The sequence below is a fragment of the Plectropomus leopardus genome, chromosome 5 (assembly GCF_026936395.1).
Source record: "Plectropomus leopardus strain MGB_pleo_1.0 chromosome 5, ASM2693639v1, whole genome shotgun sequence".
NCBI classification, from domain to species: domain Eukaryota; kingdom Metazoa; phylum Chordata; class Actinopteri; order Perciformes; family Serranidae; genus Plectropomus; species Plectropomus leopardus.
The window spans coordinates 5,864,431-5,888,276 of record NC_142180.1 but is presented as its reverse complement, the minus strand read 5'-3'; the positions used below and the strand labels follow the sequence as shown (position 1 = coordinate 5,888,276).

At 37.7% G+C, this 23,846-nt stretch overlaps 1 protein-coding gene and 1 long non-coding RNA gene across 2 annotated transcripts in view; both read left to right on the top strand.

Moving 5' to 3' along the window:
* Positions 1–7,717, top strand: part of LOC148189509 (uncharacterized) — an 82,502-nt gene extending 74,785 nt beyond the window's left edge. Inside the window, exons 13-15 of the long non-coding RNA XR_015776572.1 lie at positions 1,465–1,713; positions 3,681–3,923; positions 4,936–7,717. This is a non-coding gene — a long non-coding RNA (uncharacterized LOC148189509). The remainder of the gene's footprint in view (positions 1–1,464; positions 1,714–3,680; positions 3,924–4,935) is intronic.
* A 4,045-nt stretch (positions 7,718–11,762) lies between these two features.
* On the top strand, positions 11,763–22,042 carry atpaf1 (ATP synthase mitochondrial F1 complex assembly factor 1). The gene is made up of 9 exons (XM_042484228.2): positions 11,763–12,001; positions 14,708–14,816; positions 15,206–15,268; positions 15,658–15,720; positions 17,097–17,147; positions 17,748–17,795; positions 18,890–18,985; positions 19,693–19,800; positions 21,436–22,042. Exons 1-9 carry the CDS (start codon positions 11,787–11,789, stop codon positions 21,616–21,618), a joined length of 936 nt encoding a protein of 311 aa, XP_042340162.1. The 5' UTR covers positions 11,763–11,786; the 3' UTR covers positions 21,619–22,042.
* Positions 22,043–23,846: the final 1,804 nt, after the last annotated feature.

The window sequence follows — 23,846 nt, the reverse complement described above, 5'->3', positions numbered from 1 at the left end:
ATCAGATAACGAGCTGAATCAGCATGCACTGTGGATGTGCACCGAGTGGGATGCTCACACACACACACACACACACACACACACACACACACACACACAGAGTTTAAGTGAGCATGCATCTGACATTCACAGAGATACAGGAGGAAAGACAAAGACTGACACCAGGCGTTATAATGAGCAGGAGTCCTTTTAGAGACACAACTGTCACTTCACTCTCATCCCTCCATTGTTTCATCCTACGCTCTACTCCCCTCTGTTGAGTCTCTCTCTCTCTCTCTCTCTCTCTCTCATCTTTGTAATGCTTGGGTTCCCAACATATGGGTGGAGACCCCACACGAGGTCACGAGATAAATGTGAGGGGTCACAACATGATTGAATGTGCTGTGTGGAGTCTTCTTGAAAAGTTATGTTCGCATTTCTCACTAAAACGCATTGTGTGGATCCTTGAGGCTTATAAACATCTGTATTCCCTCCTCAGAAAGCTTGATAACTAATATTTTTTTCACACACTCCCATTGTCAGCTGGTGCTGTTTAGGTGTTACCACTACCTCAGGTTGCAGGTTGCATGGGCGAATTAAGTAAATAAGTCCATAATTAATCCATGGGCAGGTTGTGTGTCCTGTGCAGTCAGCCCATCCTTGCTGATAGTTTATTGGCTATTGTGACATTAAACTAAACATAAGCTTCACATCAATATAAATCCATGATTGTTTGTTAATTTTCTCCTAAAACAAACTTGTTAGAGTTCCTCATGTTTTTTGTTTGTGTCTTTGTCTTAGCAGAATAATCACTTTTAATTGTCTCAAATTATCTGTACCCCCTTTTTAGCTGCACTTCAAAGACTTCTTGTCAACATCATGAAATAAAAGTTGAAGCTAAAATTTCACTCTTGACTGTTGAAATTGTGCTGGTGGTAAAATTTACTTTGTGGCTTTACTTTTAACAAAGAGGGATTAGTGCCATATATTTGAAAAAAAAAAAACCAAACATAGAATAAAGTCAGAATATTACAAGAAAAAGTTCTAATTTTGAGTGGAAAAAAAGTCTTAGTATTGTGAGAATAAAGTCAGAATTTTGAGAAAAATGTCAAAATATTATTAGAATTAAGCCACAATTTAATAAGAATAGTTATACTATTTTGAGAAAAAAGCTGCAGTATTCTGAGAAGAAAGTCATGATTTTACAATAAAAAGTTGTGATATTACATGATAAAATTTGTAAATTTCCAAGATTACTTACATTACAGTGTGGCACTAATACCGTCATATTTTTACCTTGAAAAACTTGGACAGTTTTACCTGTTTTGGATTCAAATATTATTAAAATGAGTGCTTGTAAGTCATAAAGGTTTGTAGCCCATGCTCTAATGAATACCATCCTCCATATAAACTATTTCATCATTGCTTCTCATCCTGGTTCTTTTCATCCTTCTTGCCCCGTCTTGTGTTCTGCCTCTGTGTTAGCGCTGCTGCTGCTGCTGGATCACTTTCAGAGCCCTGCTGTCAGTGCTAACCACACTGTGACCCCGCTGACCCCTCTTATATCCGCTGCCTTATCTCCACCAACCCACCACAGCACCCTGCACCTCAGCCCTCACCACATACTCTGCTGCTGCCTCTCCCCAAGGAGGAGAAGGAGGAGAAGGAGGAGGAGGAGGAGGAGGCGGTGGTCAGTGACACGCTGAGCTTCAGGCCTGTCCCTGCTCATTTCAGGTTAGCCCGTCTGCATTAGCACCAGCCAAAGTGACAGCTGTCAGCACCACTGAGCGCGCTCCACATGCTCTCCCTCCATCCGTCCTTGGAGCGTGGCCAGGACGAAGGAGAGGAGGGGAGGAGAGGAAGAGAGGAAAAACAAAGATGTTAGGAGACATGATAATGAGAAGATAGGAAAGCAGGAGAGGATATGAGAAGGGGAAAGACAAAAGAAGAGAAAGCAGGATGCAGTGAAAGGAGAGGAAATTTGGGCTAGAAGAGGGGAAATCTGAGGAAATGATTAAACTTAACAATTTTCCCTTTTCTGCAAAAAAGCTTCTTAAAATATTTTGTAAAGATAAGTTTCCAAAAAAGGTTAGCTATTGGATTGTTTTGATTCTTGGAGTTGTTGAATTTTGATTTTTTTTTTTCAAAAACTTCTCTTAATATTTCTAAAAATATATTTTTCTCTCATTTTTTTCTTTAGAAAACTTTTCTAAAATGAAATTGAAACATTTTTTCACTCGATATATATGTCAGCAGTAAGCGGGACAGTGTGCGGGAAAGAGGGACAGGAGATAAGTGACAGAGGAGAAAACATCGATAAAAAGAGGGGAAGAAGAGGATGGAGAGTTGAGTTCGAAGAGAAGCAAAACAAAACAGGAGAGAAAATTAGTTGAAAGGAACGGAAATAAAAAAAGAAGAAAGGATACAGATAAGGAAAGTTAGGAAAGGAGACAAACGAGGAGATGTGAGGAAAAGAAATAGGGAGAGGATGAAAGGAGGAGAGAGGAGAACATGGAAGTGTATGAATATGCAAGAAAAGGAGAAGAGAAAATTAATGGAAGAAGGTGAGAAAAGCAAAGTAAAAGGCAAGAGAGGATGAGGAAGGAGGTAAGGAAAGGACAAGGACAGATACTGTAAGTGGAGGCAACAAGAAGAGGGGAAAAGGAAAAAAGAAAGCAAAGATGAGGAAAGGAAGGAGTAGATGACATGAAGGAGAGGATGACAGTGAAAAACAAGGAGAAAATGCAATTATATACAGTATCATTAGCAAAAATATTTTTTATTTTTTTTATTGTCCATTCTAATGGTCAAAGAATCCACACAGTGATCATCTAAAAGTGAAATTGACCATAGATGGTCATAACACTTTTTGTTTTACAAAAAATTGTGATATTGTTTATTTTTCATGATTATTTTCCTCATATCAATGAATAAAGTGATACTTTAAAACACATCACATATATATAGATATACATTTTTGTCACTGTTACTCAATGAGACTCAATAATTTCTCCTGAAAAAAGTATATGGAAAACCTACAGAGATGAATATTTTGTGAACATAAGATACAATAAAAAGTTATTGCATCATTAGAAAATCTAATCTGAACAGTATTTCCCTATATAAACTGTATTTCTCCCATTAATTTTACAGTGTCTTTCGAATCCACTATCTGTTCAAATAGATGAAGATTTTTGAAAAAACTCCTTAATAAAAGTGGTACATCTTTAAAGATATTTTGACATGTATAAGTAATATAACATCTCATGTTTACTTTACATATGTTTAAACACAAATAATGTACTTTAACTCTGATTTATGGACTCAAACGTATCTTGTGCTCTCTCCTGCCTCACGGTCGGCCATGCTTGTTAAGAAAGGGGGCGTGGCTTCAATACAGTCCACTTTAGATGAGGTGGAACACTGTGATTGGCTCATAAATGTCCCATCAAAAAGTCTGTGCATTTAAGTTGTGTCAAATGCTATAATCATAGATCTAGATATCCTAGAAAAGTTATGGACAGGGGAAGTGCTGAAACAAGACTGGAAATAAAAAGTTATAACAAAGTGACAGTGAGCCTTTTTAATCCATGTTTTAGGAAATTATTAAGGTATAGAGACCAACTAACTTAGTAATATGCCTAAATATAGCTTACTTTGATATCAAACTCACCTGAAGATGTGCTTGTTTTGTTTGTCAGGACGACTCTGACCTCTCTTTTGGTCTGCTGTGGCCCCTGTGTGGCCCGCAGAGCTCCGGCGGGTTTGTGCGCGAGCAGCGCCGCCTGCTGTCCGGAGGAGGAGCTGCGGCAGCGGGCGGCAGCGGGCGGCAGCAGCCTCGGTGTGCCGCAGTGCTTTCACTCTCCGCCCGGTGCTCCGCTCAGCGTCACACCGCTCCGCGAGCTCCGAGCAGAGGAACAGGAGGAGCAAACAAACGATTTCAGGTGAGGCAAACAAACTGGGACTGTTTCTTCTCAGTTCTTTATTTTTCTCTTTGGTTTGAATCTTTTTATTTCTCCATTTTATTTCTCGATGAGTTTATGAGATGTGACGAGAGTTTGAAAAAATGATTCGAAGCGAACATAAATTAAACTTGTTTGGTGTTTGTAATTTTTTATTCTTGTTAATATGAACACAAGAAAATGAGTGCCGTTTATGAAGTTGATGTAATATTAAGTTCTCGTGCACGAAATGTGATATTTGCAAGAAAAATAGCAGAAAAAAATATTTTTCTGTCTGATCCTGACATGATTTGTAGGCAACAGTATTTAATGTCTGTGTGTGTGTGTGTGTGTGTTTAGAGCCCAAAAAAAAACCCTGTGAATCCAGCACATTTGTTTAAATGACATGTTTGTCATCTTTGAATAATATTAACTCCAATAATTTGATTTTTAATAATGATTTCATTTAAAAATATTTCCTTTTTTTAAAAAAAAAAAAAAAGTAAAACATAGGGTGTACTAGTATATTTCTTTCTTAATCGTGACATTCAAGGTTTTTTTTTTTAGTGTACTATGTATATGGAGATCTAATAAAATTTTTAAAACTTAAAAATCAGAAATGTTTTCGATTACAGTGGTGAAATCATACAGAAGCAAAACTTAATTTACATCATCAGTTTCAGCATTTTTCATGGGGGGATGATATTAGACATGAGGTTTCAGCTCACTTTTAATTTAAGTAGGTTGATAGTGTTCACGTCTAACTTTAGTTCAAAACAATTGCAAGACAAAAGAAGCACACGACAGAGGAAGTGTTTTGACCTTCAAGGTGAGAATGTTATCATCTTAAAACAGTAAATGGGATATTGCCGTATTCATTGTGCCGACTTCATCTCTCCAGTCTTAATTTTGCTTTTCCTCACTGCATCCCATAACGCTCTTCACTCATTTGAACGTGCTGTTGGTTTAGTGTTTGAATCTTCTTCTAATGCAAATGCAAAATGTTGAATTTCAGGTGTGAGACAGAAAAAGCTCCTGTATTCCAACCAGGCAAAGAAGATATCAGTGCCCCAAAAAAATCAAGTGCGTAAACCCCTCAAGTCCATCATCATAGGTCCTGGGTGTTCTGTTTGTTTTTGGAGGGATTTGACCTAAAGATTTTAAGATTGTGTGTTTGCAGGATGCTTACTGTGTGTAATTCAGGGGTCAGAGGTCACGTTAATGACCAACACGAAGACCTGAAAACACAAACCTGGAGACAAAGTGGCAAAGATTTCATTCAACCTTCCACCTGGTGTGTCCAGCATAAAGTGAGTGATGCTCACCACAGGATGCCCTAATAACTCTGTGCATGAATAAATAACACACACACACACGTGGAGCTATCGGCTGAGCAGCAGAGCCGGTGTCTTGATTCCTAGACAGACACACTCATGCACTTTTAATGGGATCCCTCTCTAAAACGATGGGATTCCTCTGCCAAGCCCGACCCTCTCTCACCGAGTGAGTATGTGACTCAGTGCTTAGCAGTGTGTGTGAGTGTAAGTGTGTGTGCAGGAGGTGTGGATAAGGGTCATCCGCCGGCCCAGGGGTGCGATTTCAGCTTGCCGGAGGGAGGGTAAGTGAGTGGTCCCAAGACCCCGAAAAACCCCAAGGCTTGAAATCAAATCTCATGGCACGTGTTCCACGTTCACACCAGCGCAAACATGGCAGACTGACACCGCACATGGAAATAGCCACTAGAACATGATGAAGAATACTGTTTTAACCCACTTACACCTGGCTTAATTTCTTTCGAAAACATGGGCAGAACGCAAAGAGAAACTTAAGAAGAAATTACCCAGAAATTAACAAGAAATTAGGAGAAAAAATCTGAAAATTTGCACAATAAAAGAAAATAAAAAAAGAAAAAAAAGGCCTAATTTTCTGATGTTTCACTATGGTAATTATACATATTGTCATGGTAATAATACTTTTCCATAGCTTTTTTCCTTAATTCTCTAGACATTTTTTCCCTAGCTGTTTTATTTATTTTTATTTTTTAAAAATATTTCTCTCAATCTACCATTTTTATTGCAACTTGTGGAACATTTATTACCAAGTTGTTCGCTGCTTTTTTTCTCCCGTGTTTTCTAAAGAAACTGAACCAATTTGGTCAGGGTCCAAAGATGTATATACTGTCTGAAAGCAGCACGAGAAAAATTATGTCGATCCAGGTTTCAAAGGCTTAATCTCTGGAGAAAGAAAGTGTGCATTTTTCACATTTATTAATCCTCCTTAAGACTTGTTCCCCCCTCAAATATCACCTTATTATGGTTTCTTTTTTTGTATTTTTTTGTAACTTTCAACTTTCTGTGTTTTATGAAGAATACAGGCCAACTTGCTCAGGTTTCAAATGGTTAAGAAATGGATAATAACACTCATTCAGCACTGTTGTAGCTCTGTCTGTCATAACTCATGATCTTCATTGTCAGATGGAGTTGTTGCAATTGGTTTGGCTTTGTAGATAGATCGTAGATAATAAATGTTTCACTCAACAGGATGTAAATACACAAATTTATACAGAAAATACTGATAGTTTCAGAGTAAAGGGGTTTTCCCAGCCTTGAAGATTAGAAGAAATAACTTTTAGAGAATAAAATTCAAATTTTCCAAAAATATAAAATATGTCTGATATTTTTGTAAACAGATTCAATTTGATGCACAACACATTTAGGGATCATCATTTTAGGAGGTTGATTATATATAAAATATGTCAAAAAGCAGGTTTTTCATACTGATGTGAATATCAGGACTCTGAGCTGTAGAATACAGGTATTTAACCCCGGCTATTCACATTGATTTACTCATTTTCACCTCCTAAACTCTTGATTTTCCTATTAATCATCCTTTAGGTTGCTTTTAAATTCAGAAAAATCTTCTCGTTTCCACACCGATAACATCAAACGTTAATCTGTATCTGCTTATTCCAACACTTATTCTGAGAAAAGCCTAAAGTTCTTGTCATTTACTCCCATTTTGCAATTCCATCTGACTTCAGAGTCTGAGGTTACGTTTATGATAGTCAGTTTACATTGATATAAAACAGAGAAAAAGCAGAACAACCCCACATTTAAGAAACTGGAAAAAGAAAATGTTTGTTATTTTTGGTTAATAAATGAATTTTCTAACGCTTAATCATCCTAAAAATTGCTAATTTTTCTGAGTCTGCAATGACCGATTTTAAAAGGCTGAATACAATTTCTGCTTTGTATTTGGCTTATTTTCTTTTTCTTTTCTTTTTTTTTTGCAGCAAATATTTCAGCTTGATTTTTAACACATCTATTGTTCTGAAGCTTAAAAAGGTTGCCCTGTGTGTGCGTGTGATTTTGTGAAATACTTTGGGAGAAGCAGATTGAATAAAAAATGAAATGATAAAGCAGCTGTTCCATATTTATTACATGGCAGGCACTTAAAGGCAGAACAGAGAGGAAATCTGTGCGTGTGTCAGTTGCTGCGTTACATGTCTGAGCGCGCAGGAGCAGTGTACCAAATGTTTGTGGTTTTTGCTTTTGCTTTATTTATTTATTCATTTATTTATTTGTTCTCTGGTGAGCGGGATTACCTCTGAATTATGGAACAGTCCCCTTTCTCTCCTTAAGTAAAAAATAACATCTGTCCGGCAAATGGAGAGCTTAGTGTTTCTCTATAATTAATGGTAAAAGCCTCCAGAGCCGCACATAAAATATACATCCTCCATGCAGGACCCCCATAACAAAGAGAGCGAGAGAACGCAGAGAGAGAAAGAGAGAGAGAGAGAGAGAGAGGAGGAGGAGGAGGAGGAGGAGGAGGACGAGGAGGGCAGCAGGTCAGTGAGAGGAGAGGAAGAAGAAAACACAGAAGCAGAGAGTAGATTAAAGAAAGCCGTCAGTGTCTGGAGATACAGGCAAACCTGCAGAACACATGACATAAAATAACATGAATTCAGTCTCACCTTTTCACACCGTAGTCATTTATTTCATATATTTCTTGATTTTATTTGTGCTTGCATAGCTGTAGTTTATTTTAACTATTATTTCTGGATGAATTTATGGATTTTCCTTTGTTTTCAAATTTGTCAAAGTGAAATTTGATCGGATCTTACAAAACAATTCTATAATTTTAATTTTAAAGTTAAAAAAAAGTTAACATATTTCCTCTTATTTTCAGGCTGATATGATTTGTGTGCAAATCCAGATACTGGCAAACAGGTATAGATCAGATAGACAGGTGAGTAAATTCATCAGTAACAACAGAGTAAGTCCTCTTATTTCAGTTATGTCAGTTATGTGACATATAACTCAAACTGCAGACTTTGCATTTGTTACTCCGTTTGTGTTTGTTGGTCTCTAAATATGTTGAAAAATAGCAGTGTGCACAGGTCCAAAAATCTTACGTAGAAAGATTTTCCAGATGTCCAGAAATGGACACGTTTCAGCAACAAAGCCACTATCAGCGTCAGTGTCACACTGGTGATGGATTTATAGTTGAAACACATCAATTTTTCTTCATTTTGCCCACATTAACCCATTTTTTACGCACATTTCATCCTTCTTTTTTTTTTTATCATTTTGGCTGCGTTCATGCATATGGCATAAATTTATGTATTGGTATATGGTGTATTTTTGTTTAATCTTGGAATTTCCAGCTGAGCTCCTACAATAAGTCTAAAGTACACTATGGAAAGAGTGCAAAAAATGTACCAACTGCAATGTTTGATCCCACAGCTAACAAAGCATAAAAACATTTATTGTATTATTTCTGCCTGGGCTTTTGCCTTGGAATTTGTCATTTTTACTATTTTCACACAATGATGTGGGGTTTTTTTATATTTATTTATTTATTTACATATTTGACATATGGAGAAAATACATGCTATTTCCACTAAGTGTATTGTCACAATCAATGTTTCTGCAAAATCATATACATGTATCCCACGCTGTTATAAAAAAAATATACTAAAAAAAACCCAAAAAACGACTTTGCATGGAGTATATTTTAGACTTATACAATACCTTTTTACTAAACCAGAAAAAAGGCATTAAAAAGGAATAAAATATTTTTATTCCTTTTTAATGCCTTTTTTCTGGTTTTGTTTTTTTTTTTTGTTGCTGTTTTCCTTATTTTCAGGTAATTTATTAAATAACTTTTTACTAATGTCTCACTAATTTTTGGGTCATCTCTTGTTGAGATGCTCTTCGCCCTCTTTCCATGTTTCTGAAAAAATCAACCCAATTTGTTCAGGTTTCAAAGGGTTAATACCTACATATAATTAAAATGTGTTTTTGTATAAATTAGAAGTTCAAAAATACCCTGAGGTCACATCGGGTCATGGGAACAGACACAACTCCAAAAAGTCTAATAAGTCTAAAATAAAATGAAATTAATATAATTAACACTCATTACACAATATACTAATGTTTCCCTGTTGCTATATAAAGCATCCCAGTTAAAGTCTGCATTCAGATGTTTTTATCCAGATCCAACGATCACACGAGTTCACAACTCTGCTGTTCTACAATAATAAAAAAATACATCATTGTATTAACTGGAATTGAGCCTACATTAAAAAAACACACATGATGAAAAGAACATCAAAGCAAGAAAACTAAACAAAATGTGAAAATATATTTCTGTGAAACACATTCAGTGATATTGTGATGAGATGCAGAGCAGCTGCTGCGTACGCACACATCAACAAATACACAGCAGCCGACATCATCATCTGCAGGGACCCAGATGTGCACTAAACAGCCTCCAGCTGCTGTTTATTGATTAGTTATTGAAAAAGGATCAGCCATGGAAAGTAAAAACAGAAGCACTCAGACGGTCATCGGGGAAACACACATCATTAAATTTACAGCCAGCGCACACACACACACACACACACACAGAGGAAAAGATGAGCGTATCGGTTAGTGACTCTGGAGAGTTGGAGCAGATTGTTTACTCTACTTATCTGCTCATTTATTTATTTGTTTTTTATAGGTGTTTGTGGAGGCAGATCTCTGCAGTGACTCACAGAGTTCTGATAAGCGCTGAGGAACAGCTGTTATGGATGGAAGGAGATTCAGGCTCCTCTCAGTGCAGTCATATAGTGACCTCATGTGGTCTCAACACGTCAAGACAACATTTAATCAGCTGTAACCGACTTGGAGTTGTTTGTTTTTCACTTTAATTTCATGAAGACATTCTAAAATATTATTAAAAAAAAGTATTTTCAGACATGTGTGGGCCTCCTTTTTTGCCCTAATAGACAGAATGTAGGGAATGTCTGTCTAATTTGCACTTGTAATGAATTGGTAGATTCTGAGGTGATTGGTATTTTGAAGGTACTTCTGTTTTTGTTTGTTTGTTTTGTCTTTACTGGAGTGTTTTTGTGTTGTCTAGGCTGTGTCTCACGTAAGGTTGTATTGAATGGCTGTCTTCATGACTTTGATCGGCTACATTCCCCCAAGTTTTGTTTTGTTTAATCCTTTGAAACTTGGATCGACATTAATTTCCTTGTGTTGCATTTAGATTCCTTTCACAAGTACTTTGACTCTTTGAAACCTGAGCAAATTGGTTTGATTTTATATACGTGTGGGCGTGCGTGTGTGTGTGTGAATTCAGCACTTTTTCAACAAAGCAATTAAAGGTGTCAAGGAAATGATCTTAAAATTAGCTGGGTGGGATAATTAGACATAATGAAAAAAAGGCAAACATTTCCAGAAAACTATATTTAAAATTCTCTTAACTGTATATTTAGATTTATGCTTATTATTTTATTATTATTTATGCTTTTTGTAAAAAGAAAATAAAAGCCTGGGGGGGGGGCATGTTTCTTGTTCTTATTTGTTAAAACTTCTGTTTTGTTATGATGTCCTTGTTAAAAACCTAAAAGAATATATATAAAAATTAACCAATGATGTCATTAGAGGTGACAGGCAACGACTAAAAGTATGTGGTATATATCTGCTCAAAGGCCTGAAACCAGCAGAGTGGAGGCTGCAAAAACAGGACTTTAATGACTACCGTTTTGCAGTGAGATGTGATGTAGAAAGTCACATGCGATCATAACAAAACAAGCCTGCTTCCTTGTGGTAGAGAGAATGATAACATGATAAAATTATGTTTTGTGATCTCAGGGTGAAAGAAAATACCAGGGTATCAATATTTTATCATCATTTCTGAAAGAGTTTACAGGAAAACTAAAGTGTCATCTACATCACATAACACCCACACTGAAATCCTCACAACCCTTTAATATCTATACTGTTACCGTGACAGACTAACAGAATGAGTAACAAAGTGTGAGGTATAATTATCACTTTATGTAATTTTTTTTCAAATGTCTTATTGTTAGCCTATTGTAGTTATTGGCATATCATTATTGAGCGACTTAATTATTCAGAAAACAAAACAAAAGTAGAAACATCTATTTTATTAGAGTAAACTTTATGAGCCTATTATTTTGTTTGAATTATCTGATATTATGTACCTTTTTATTATGTTGTTTTAGTTGCACTCTGCATGCAGTTATTTTACGTGTTGTTGTTGTCATGAGATAGAAAAATGTAGCAGAATTTTCAAAAATAGACTGTAGAAACATTTATTTTATTAGAGTAAAGTTAATAAGCCTATTATTTTGTCTAATATATAGTATGTACCTTTTAATTATCATTTTCTATCTGCACTCTCTATGTTGTTATTTTAAGTATTGTTTTCATTAGAGAAAAAAACTAAACAAAACAATAATAAGATGTCTTTGGCTGTACTGAATAGTTAAATTTACACAGTAAAATTACAGTAGTGTTTTCTTTTGGCGGAACCAATGTTCGAGAGCTGTTTCCCGTCGGAGTATTATAGATGTTGGAAGGGAGCGATGGAAAGATGGCAGCCGCCGTGGTACAGATGTCATGTTTGTACCGGGGCATGTTAGCGGTCAGGGCCACCGGCATCAGGACGCTGATTCCCGGGCTGGTCCCGGCGCAGTTCCGAGCCTTCTCGATGCGGAAGGAACCAGAGCTGGAGGAGAACCCGTTCTACAACAAGTACCAGGACAAGATCCAGAAACTGCGCAGGTCAGTGGGCTAAAGTTAGCTAGCAGCCGCGCGACGGCACACCCGCAAAATACGAAACTCCTTAGAAAAACAGTCATTTTCAAAGTAATTTGTCGGTGCTTTTTAGACTGAACCACGAGAGTGTGTTGAAATTGTCATGAGACGGTGATTTATTCGGTTCACGTGTGAAGCCGCGAGCAGCGTATCCATGTTTGACATCTGAGCTGACAGCCCGCAGCTGATCACAGACATGCTGCAAAACTAGCGTCATTTAAAAAGGCAACTTTCTGGCTTTAAGAAACGCTAAAAGAAATCAAGAACAAAAACTGTGGTAGTTAATAACGATTACTTTTTTAGATCAAGCAGAGGAAAAAAATATGGAATGGAAATGGAATCATGAAAAAAAAACTAAAAAAAAAAACACACCACCAGTACTTTGTTGCACCTCCTCTGGCTTTTATAACAGCTTGCAGTCTCTGACTCATGAACTTAACGAATGACAAACAGTACTCTTCATCAATGAGGCTCAAACTTTGTCTGATTCCTGTTGCCAGATCAGCTTTGCAGGCTGGAGCCTTGTCATGGACCATTTTCTACAATTTTCACCACAGATTTTCAGTTGGATTGAGATCTGGACTATTTGCAGGCCATGACATTGACCCAATGTGTCTTTCTTCAAGGAGAGTTTTCACAGTTTTTGCTCTATGGCAAGATGCATTATCATCTGGAAAAATGATGTCATCATCCCCAAACATCCTTTCAACTGATGGAATAAGAAGTGTCCAAAATGTCAATGTAAACTTGTGCATTTAGTGAAGATGTAATGACAGCCATCTCCCCAGTGCCTTTAGCTGACATGCAGCCCCATATCATCAATGACTGTGGAAATTTGCATGTTTTCTTCAGAAAGTATCTTCATAAATCTCATTGGAACAGCACCAAACAAAAGTTCCAGCATCATCACCTTTACCAATGCAGATTCACGTTCATCACTGAATATAACTTTCATCCAGCCATCCACAGTTATCCGTTTAGGTGTTAATGATGGCTTTCATTTAGCTTTTCTGTATGTAAATCCCATTTCCTTTAGGGGGTTTCTTACAGTTCGGTCACAGACGTTGACTCCAGTTTCTGCCCATTTGTTCCTCATTTGTTTTGCTGTCCATTTTCTGTTTTCAAGACATATTGCTTTAAGTTTTCTGTCTTGATGCTTTGATGTCTTCCTTGGTCTGCCAGTATGCTTGCCTTTTATAAGCTTCCCATGTTGTTTGTACTTGGTCCAGATTTTAGTCACAGCTGACTGTGAACAACCAACATCTTTTGCAACATTCCCTGATGATTTACCTTCTTTAAGAAGTTTGATAATCCTCTCCTTTGTTTCAACTGACATCTCGTGTTGGAGCCATGATTCATGTCAATCCACTTGGTGCAACAGCTCTCCAAGGTGTGAGTACTCCTGTTTAACTGCAGACTAATGAGCAGATTTAATCTGATGCAGGTGTTGGAAATTGAAATTTACAGGGTAATTTCATACTTTTTTCCTCAGAATTGAGTGATTCCATAATTTTTTCCCTCTGCTTGATCTAAAAAAGCAATTGTTATTGACTACCACATTTTTTTTCTTGCTTTCTTTTAGTGTTTCTTAAAGCCAGAAAGTTGCCATTTTAAATGACTTTAGTTTTGTGGCATGTCTGTGATCTGCTTTTTTTCTACAAAATTAAACAACTGAAAGAACATCCTCCAAGTCTGGTCATTCCATAATTTTTGCCAGGGGTTGTAGGTGTTTTGGGCGTGCTCCTTGTTGCTGCGCCAGCCTTCCTCGGTAATAGAGATAGGGACTGTTCTTTATTTATGAGGAGGTAAGGGATGCTACGAAACGGGACAGGCATTACAAAAATGTAAGCACTGAGGAGGGACTTGTGTTTGTAGTTTTGGCTTAGGTGAGAGACATACCACTTGAAAAGGTTGTGTTTAATGTTTATTTTGAATGAAAAAAGTCACCCCCCTCCTCTGATAAAACACTGGCACAGAAGCTAAGCCATGTAGTGCTGCTTGGGGTCGACAGATTATCAGTCTGGCCATTATCTGGGCCGATATTTGGCTTTTTGCTGATTATCTGTATCTGCTTTCTATTTTAATGATCGCCGATAAAATTAATTAAAAGGCCAAAGACAGTCTCAGCATGGAAGGAACTTTTACTTTGTAAAACCTCTGGGAGCTTTATTTTTTTTAATTTAAATTATCACTAAACTTTATTTTAAAAAGTTACTGGGAACTTGTTGTATATGATGTTGAAAGTCTGGGTTTTAATTAAACGCTTTCCAGATGTATTTAAACAAAGTTTTGTGTTATAATAATAATAAGTTTGTTATAATCCAAGTTCTAAATAATGACAAAAAGATTTTTAGTTTTATTGTGAATGCATATTGGTTATCTGTCTCATTAACTACTAATAATCGATATTGGTTTTGACCCTGAAAAACCAATATTGGTCAACCGCTAGTATAAATACAGTAATATAAGTTTATTGCAACTTGCTGAAAGAGGACATATCTCCACCTGCTGTGGTGGAGTGGGACTTCACCAAGAAATGGGTTCTCCCTCTGTGCTTGTATACTGGGACAAGGACAGCAGTCCAGTTAAATGGCCTAATGGAGCTATGACCGTCGCTCAATGAAACTGTGCATGTAAACATACTGACTGATCTGATGTCCGACTTGTTTTCAGCGTCAAACCACAGGAGTACAAAGCCCGAGTGGAGAAGCGTCATGAGGCCAAGAAGGAAGTGCTGGGACACTCAAAGCAGGCGGAGTTCGTGCGATTCATGGAGCAGGAGGTGGATTACAGCCGGGCTTCCCACAGAGCAGAACACCACAAACATATCCTGAAATACCAAACACTTAGACACATTTATATCCTGAAATACCAAACACTTAGACACATTTATATCCTGAAATACCAAACACTTAGACACATTTATATCCTGAAATACCAAACGTTTAAACCCAAATTCAAACAATTCTGTTGTGTTTTGGGTAACATTTCATAAACTGTGAGACCACTGAACCAAACCAGGTGTACTTTAAACTGCTAACAGTGCATTTTCATGATGGAGACGGATTGGAGAGTATGTTTGTCTGGTTTGATGTCTTCATCTGTCTGTGACATCCTCCAAACCACAGTGGTATGAACGTGACGTCACTTTTGTTGTGGGAATCTTTGCAGTTGGAGAAACGGGACAAGATGACTGCCGGCGATGGAGCATCAGGAGGTTTCACGAAGAACAAGGTAAGCTGGTTAGATGCATAATGCTGCATTTATTCACTTCATTATGTTTTTATGGTTATATTTAGGGCTGTTCCTGATCGCTTCTTACTGCCTTTTTTATTTCATATTTGTTAATAAATCTGGAAGTAATTATAAATGCCTCGACACAACTCATGAAGTGAAAAATCATGTCTTTAGGTTGCAATTTTTTCTGACTTTTTTTTCTGAAAAGTTATCAATTCAATTCAATCACAAACTTTCCAACTTTTCATTTTGTTCAGTGTTTTAACTGTTTTCTAAGTGGCTTTTACTGCGTGAAATAAAGTCAGATGTCATGTTTTCGTGTGATGATGATGATGATGATGATGAAGAAGTGTTCTGGTAACAAACCGTGTCGGGGCTTTCCTCAGACGCTGGGCTCCATCCTCAACCTGGAGATGATCAGAGACAAGACGGGCGAGGAGATAGCGGAGGTGAGTGCGTGGGGGTGTGGTCAGACTCACTCCAGTTTAACCACTCGCTTACATGATGTTAGAAAAAGTCAAATTATTCTGTTAGACTAAATCTGGACTTTTAAAATACACGTAAAACACGTTAGTGTGACTGAAATTGGGCTAAATTAACTTTCTTAAAATCGGACAAATACGCCCAGATAATTTAATTGGAAATGGAGCTGCTCCTTCTTGTAGACACCTCAGTCAGACGTTAACTGGAGTAGATGTTCTGCGTGTGCTCATGGTCGCCGCGCCGGCCTCCCGTAGTGTTTACGGATAGGGACAGTTCCTTATTTATGAGGGGAAAGGGGTGTTGCAAAAAGGGTTAAGCATTTAAAAAAAAAAAGCACAGAGGAGGGACTTGTGTTATTAATTTTGGCTCAGGTGAAGGACATTCAATATAAAAAGGTAGAATTCTGTATTTATTTCAAATAAAAACCTCCTCCTCTAATGAATAAAGTACAGTCCCACAACACCGGCACAGAAGCTTACTGATGTACTGCTGTGGACGGGGACGCAATATAGCACTTTAGCCACCTAAAAAAAAAAAAAATCAGTTTAAGCGTACACTATATTTGAATTCTTGCTCATCTGACTATAGCCGATGGAGGCAGCGGTAGAGCACCAACTCTGCCGTTCAGCGGAGTTAAAAGGATTATATCAAAAAAATGTTTTTGATAGTCAGTGAGGGATGTCTTACAGCGAGGTAAAGTGGTGAAAATACTCTAAATCTAGCATTCCATTGAACCAATATTGATTTTTTCAAAAATGTATTTATTTTTTTAAGTAGCTTAAAACTAATCAATGAAGGCAGAGTTTGCTTGGCGCTGTTTGATGATATGTGTGTGACACGGCTGTTTTCTATCCTGAAGTTATTGTAAATAGTTGTGATTGTGATTAGGTCTATATGATAGAGGGTATAAATAATCTAGGTTTTTTTAGCAAGTAACTGAAAGGGGACATATCTCCACCTGTGGTTGCAGAGTTGGACATTTCTCTCAATAAATGTATTCTTTCCTGGGGCCCCTGGTGGCTCAGTGGATAGAGTAGGTGCCCCATTTTTGAAGCTGTGTCCTCGCCGCAGTGGCTGCGGGTTCAATTCTAGCCCCCTTTTCACACTCACACTCACTCATCAGTTAAAGGCAAAGACGCCCTTAAAATACATCGAATAATTAATAAAAATAAGAAATGTATTCTCTCCTGGTGCCTGTATACTGGGACAAAGACAGTAGTCCAGTTCAGTGGCCTAATTGAGCTCTAACTGTAGCTCCACTAAACACTGACAGTCACTCTGCTTCCTGTGGTGGCTGAAAACAATTTGTTCTTTGTTTTGACTTTTTCTGTTCTTCCCTCAGCTTTGGATGAAATATTATTCAACTAAGGACACAATCAGCGCTGTCATCCCAGTGAGTTTAACACAAGAGAACATGCCGATACAACACACACACAGCGCATGCACACACACGCACGCACGCACGCACATACTTACATCTTTTATAACTTCAAATGTTTTTTCCCATGCCTTGTCACTAAAAGAAATAAGGTTCCTGCCTTGAACAATAAGCCTTATTTTTTGGTATATAGTTATTATTGTGACTTTTGTTTCAGATATATGTTGCACGTGTGTTTGTTTCTGTTTCTTTTCGGTAAACATACCTTAAATCCATGGATGACAGTTACCACAACCTATGAAATTAGTGATTAGTTTTAATTGAAAATCCAGATCCAATCACACCTTTAAATAGAATTCTCTTTACGCAGTTGCTTGGAAATCCTGAGCCATGAGGTTTTGAAGCTTCAAATTGATTCCGTCCATTCAGTCCTTGATGGGATACTTTTCACAATTCAGGATTTTCAGATGTGCTGTTTTGCTTTTGATATTCCATACAGTTTGATATAGACTGCTGTAACTCTATAATGTATTGTGTATTTGCAATGAAGCTTATAAATGAAACATTTCAGATAAACAGTGCTGGTCTTATAACTTGTCTTCTCTTATGTTGCAGACACAGATCTACGAGGTGATTTTGGGCAGATCGAAGTCGTGCCCAATGGTGAGATCACAGCTGCTCACACTGTAACATGTTGATAAAAAGCTACAGAGAGAATAAAACTGGAGTATTTTGTGAGCAATTACTTATTCTGCTACACAAGACCAAAGTGTTTAAAATCATGTTTAGGCCAGATGGCTGCAATGTAACAGATGATAACTAGGTATGCACCATAATATCGGTACCAGCTGATATTGGCTTTAAAATGAAATATCGGAATCAGCCAACATGCTGATTTCTTCTAATATCATAAACCGATTTTTTTTTTCTCCGATTAAGTGAATATGTACCAATCATCAACCCTAAACTGAAGTACTTTTATTATTTTGCACAATAAATGCATATTACATATATTACCATTTAAAACCTGAGTAAATTGGCTTGATTTCATCCAAAAACCCAGGAAGAAGGCAGTGAGCAACGGAAGAAGAAATTACCAAAAAAAATGGCAAAAAGTACAAGAAAATTGCCTGAAATTTCTGAAAAAAGACTTAAAAAATGACCTGAAAAAAGTGCTTAAAAATTCTATGATATATATATATATATATATATATATATATATATATATATATATGATATATTTATCTCTGGCTTTTGTCTTTATTTCTCCTTTATTTTTTCCCTAGCTTTTTCTAAATAATGTCCTATATCTACTAATTTCTTGCAATTTCAGAAACATTTATTATCAAAGTGCTCATTGCCCTTTCTTCAGTGTTTTTGAAAGAAATCACACCAATTTGCTCATGGTTAAGGGTTAAATACTTGAGTAAGGCATTTTAAAGCGGCACAAGGAAAGTGACGTAGCTCCAGTTTTCAAAGGGTTAAAAAAAATTCTGTATTTTATGTCTCCATTTGCTAGTGGGCTATCAGGATAAGAGTTGACTCAAAAATGATGTTAATTCCACTACACTCGGATAACAGCAGAAAAAAATCCATCATCGTGCATCCCTAATGAATTTTTAGTATAATGTGATCCTGAAGCTTTGATTTTGATGTTTTTCTTACATCAGTCAGCCAGAATGTGCATCACATTTGTCCTCTTTATTTTTCTCTCATCACCATGGTGACCTCTGTCTCTGTGGTTTCCCTCTCCTCAGTTCCTGTACGCTTTACCTCAGAGGGAGGGTTACGAGTTCTTCGTGGGTCAGTGGTCCGGACACGAGCTCCACTTCACCTCCCTCATCAATGTCCAGGTAAACCGCTTTCACGGGACCTTCACACGTTCAAAACTGAAACTTTCAACATCATAAACAGCAAGTTCCCTGCAACTTTTTTTATAAAGTCAAGTGAAAATTAAAATGAAAAAAATGAATAAATAAAAAGAACTCCCTGAGATTCCTACCATGCTGGCACGTTCTTTGCACTTTTTAATTAATTATTTTTATTGCTGATCACTACAATAAAACGCAGATGCAGATAATAAGCAAAATGCCAAATAACGCCCCCAAAAATCAGCCAGGCCAATAATCTGTTGACCTCTACTTTTTGTATAGAGACAGACATAAAATCTGTTAAAAGTTCATGTTCCATAATTTCACTCCACGATATTTCAAACAGTGCAGTCCTCCAGATACACTTTACATCGGTAGATTAAGATTTTTTGCTTGTCTATTAGGATAACCGTTAACCTGAGAATTGTAGGACTTAAAAAAATCATTAACATTTTCTGGTAAGTTGGTGGTAAATGTTTTCATATACCGCACTTTAAAAGTAAAACATATTTTGATAATGTTAATATCCTAAATGGTCCATACATTATACTGTAAATGATAAGTATGTATTATTACAGAGCTCCTTCATGGCTTACTGTCCCAAATATACAGTTTTCTTCTGCTCTCTATGAAAACATGTTTTACCTGGAGGTGTTCATTCCCGTTTTTCTCTCTCTGCCGCTGTCCAGACGCTCGGTGAGAACGCTCCCAGTCAGCTGATCCTCTACCATTACCCAGACCTGAAGGAGGAGAAGGGCGTGGTCCTCATGACCGCCGAGCTGGACCCCAAGTTCATAGTAAGTCCTTGACCTGTGTGGAGGGACCCATCTGTCTGCAGGCCATATCTTTATTCATAGAATTGAATAAAAAACCTTTATCTCATTGTTAGGGGTGTAAATCAATGATTTTATCATGCAACAATAATATATCATTTCGTTGGATAACAATATGATATTCCCCGATGTCACAAAGTCTGCCATGATATGATTTCGATTCAGTTTCATTTCAGAGGGCTGTGATTGATATGAGGCGATATTATCTGATCATTTAACACAGTCAGTTATAGGAGAAGCTGCCATCTCTGTCTTTGCTTTTGACCAGAAAAGGTAAAAAACAACGTATAAATATTTGGAAATAATTCAACACGTTTGTCTTTCTGTCAGAAAATAGTTATCATTTTAACTCGGACCATGATCCTTTTCCTCCAACTTCAGGGCTGTCTGACTTTAAGACAAACTTCCCCCAACATCCTCAAAACGTGGATAAACGACAAGACCTCTTCACTAAAGTATATAAACTATAAAAACTCGGCTCAATAATAATTGCTGAGGATCATAGACAAAACAACGGTCTTTTGTAAGGCGTGCCCCCACATATACAACAATGTTAATGTTGTCAGCATAAGCCTGTTTGCCATTTTACATTTCATAAATTAGCTTAGAGGTTAGCAGACTTTTCCTCCACTCAACTGAACAAATTTACATTTATCCTTTTTACTTTCTCTTTCTTGCCCCTGATTTAAATCCCTGCATCTCCCGACAGAACAGCACGGATGAATTTTAGTCTGCATGCACGTCTTTTCAGCCGAGCATTTTTAAACTGAGCAGATAAGGTTGCACCTGAGCACAGCTTTTGTTTACATATGACATGTGCTCTGTCTGTTAACCCAGAGTTTCTCTGAAAACAAAACCTTTCCACACTGATGGTTTATTCTCGAGTAAGTAAGGTTCTCCTAATCGTCTTTCTTGTGGCTGCTCGTCATCATCTGCATGAAGCTGTGTGACGGTGACACAGAATGATGATTGATCGATCAGTCATTGATGTTTTCACTTTGCATCGATGACACGGGATGCTTGCTTATTTAACCAATATATCGATGCAGATCAATGTATCGTTTCCTTTGTGCTTCAGTGCAGCTGGTGTATCACACCGTAAAACAACAGCGCGCCCTCAGTGGAAGAACGATGGAAGATCACCAGCAGCTTCTCATGCAGATTGTTTCTCCTGAGCAGTCTCAGGAAGTGTCGTCACTGCTGAGCCTTCTTGATGACCGCTGTGGCGTTAACAGTCCAGGAGAGGTCAGCAGGAAACAAACAACAGGCCGAAACAATTCATTCTTATAATGGCCTTACAATCTGATCCAAAACTGACAAGTGTTCCTGGAGTTCTGACCCCCTTACTGCTGTCAGCGCACGTTTTTTTTCATTCTTTACAGATGGCATACACTGTATGATCAAACCTGCCGGCATAATATTCCCAGGTCTCGCGGTCTTGTGGGCAGTCTTTTGAAGGCAGTTATAGCAGCAGATTAATGCTCGTACTGTTCAGGTGTCCGCATACTTTTGACCAGGTTGAGTCGTGAGACCATCAAGATAGACTGAAAGATTCAAAGCTTAGCGACATGTTAACCCTTCTGCCACCCCTCTTTACAGACCGTCCACCAGGCTCAGTGTTTGGCCAATCAGGTGCAGCTGTTCTACGGCACGCAGAGGCAGGAGACGTACCGATTGGTCGAGACGTTTAACCACCACCCCGCGGACTTTAAACACATGTCGGTGATAGCGGAGCTGGAACAGAGCGGCCTGGGGTCAGCTGTGGCCCCTGGAGGATCGTAGAGACACCACAGACGGAATGAAATCACTAACCCACTCCTGCTGTCGGGTCTCACAGGACCTGTTGGTGTTTATTTAACGTCACAGAGACGCGTGCATCTTCGCTCAGCACTTTCCACAGGAAAGCACCTTCAGGATTCTACATACAAAGTGTGAAGCAGCGGCCGTGATTTAAAGAATTTAAAGGAGCATCAAGAGCTTCTCGTGGACTCTGTCGGGGAGGGAATCATCAGACAGCTGCTACACATCTTTTCATTTTGCTCCCATTTGTAAAGCTGGACATAATGTGATATTTATCAGTTCTATGATCAATAAATCCCACTGTTTAATACCCTCCATATAAGGCTGGACCAGAAGGACTTTGTAAGCCCAGTAGCTATCCCCGAAAACCAATCTGATGTTTAATAAATCATTCAAAACCCTCCAATTTTTGAATCGGACCATTTTTATGTTTATCATGATCATTCTTGGCATTCTGACAAACTTTTCATTTTATGCTTAAAGTAAGCCTTTGGTGTTCATTAACTCTTTGAAACCTGGATAGATATCAGTGTTCTTGTGCTGTGTTTAGATGTCTTTCACAAGTTAAAACAGCTAATCGTTGTTATTCTTTCTTTCTTTCTTTTCTTTTTTTCAAAACATGGGGAAAAGGCAATGAGCAACTTTGCAAAATGCAAAAATGTGGAGGGGGGGGTTCAGAAAAATGTATTTATAGTTATCGTGATTTTTATATTTAAAGTTGTGTTACAGAAAATCATCTAAAATATCAGAACTTTTAAGGGTCATTTTCTTCCCCCTTCTCCCCATGTTTCCAAAAGAAACCCATTTGCTCAGGTTTTAAATGATTCTTAAACTAACACATGTTAAATACTAAACTTTGGTTTGTTATGAAGTGCATTATTGTCAAGGTGTTATGTTTGTATTTAAGATTTACATGAACGTTCAATTAACAATCATTTGGAGGTAAATTTTGCCAAAGTTAGTAACGTTTACTGTTAAAGTAAAACATCTCCGGTGCATGATTGGTATTGCTCTGTGTCCTGTGAGTTTATGCTGTAATCTACAGCAGATTTGGGTTAGCAGAGCGAGGCTGATAGAGATTTGTGATTGGCCAGATGACTCCTTAGAGTCAAACAGCTATCCCCTTACAGGATTATTCCAGTTTATTACAGCTTTGGATATATTTTCAAAGTACTAGCCATCATTCTTACCTGTAATAACTATTGTACTCACTAATTTTATGGATGAGATGAACTTTTTTAATCATCTGACTGCTCATGTTTCTAGCCTTATTGAACTTCTTTGTAGCAACTGTAACCCACTGTGTGGTACTGATGTCGCCACTGGAGAGAGTCAAAGTCTGCAAACTCTACACATGCGAGTGAGAAGTGGTTTGTTCAGCAAACTGACTCCTGAGTCACTTGGCTGAACAGAACACAGCTGCTGAAGAATCAGCCCTCTGCAGCTGATTGAGTATGTGCTACATGAGGACGTCACCCTGGAGGTATGTACACATTCCAGATTTAAATGACAACAAACCCGGGTTACGCCGCCCTCGTACACTGGATAAAATTTTACTTCAGTTGTATATCATAGGCCAACAGAGACCTTTTACTCCCTACTGTAGGTTACATGGAATTTGTTTCAGCACCAGAAGGACGAGGAGGAGGACTTTGTCTCTGAGAAATCCATCATCGGTGCGGTGGCAGTCCAGCAGAGTGTGGATGAGACAGGAGGAGGGTCTGTATCTCCTCAAGAGGATGTCCAAGGAAACCAGCAGCATTTCTTTAGGACCAAAACCCTTCACAATGTAAGAATGCAACTACTTAAGAAGTACTCAGATTTTTAGGAAGTGCATTTGAGTTACTTAGACGAATCTATAAACTGTAGTTTTTTTTCTGGTTTAGGTAGTTTAGTTCATGCTTTATTGCCCCGCTGTGATCTTAAATTATACCGCTCTGACAATTCACTTCCGCCCATTTCCGCCCTCTCCCACTCTAAAGACGCCGCGCAGACTTCAGTCCTGCGTACTGTTACGAGTTCATCGTAATCACACAAAGTTCAAGTAATGTTTTCATTGAGGTTGCAGATTGTAATCACTTCAATCGATTATTGGTCAAATTAAAGACTGATTAATTGCTATTTGAAAACAACAAAAATAGCAAAATGCCTATTTCAAATAATATTAAATGCTATTTTTCCTCAATCAATTTCCGATTAGTTATCATCCC

Coding starts and splice junctions, on each gene's coding strand:
- atpaf1 (XM_042484228.2), top strand. CDS start 11,787: ATGTTGGAAGGGAGCGATGGAAAGATGGCAGCCGCCGTGGTACAGATG. Junction 14,817..15,205: donor TGCGATTCATGGAGCAGGAG/GTGGATTACAGC, acceptor GAATCTTTGCAG/TTGGAGAAACGGGACAAGAT. Junction 17,796..18,889: donor GATCGAAGTCGTGCCCAATG/GTGAGATCACAG, acceptor CCCTCTCCTCAG/TTCCTGTACGCTTTACCTCA.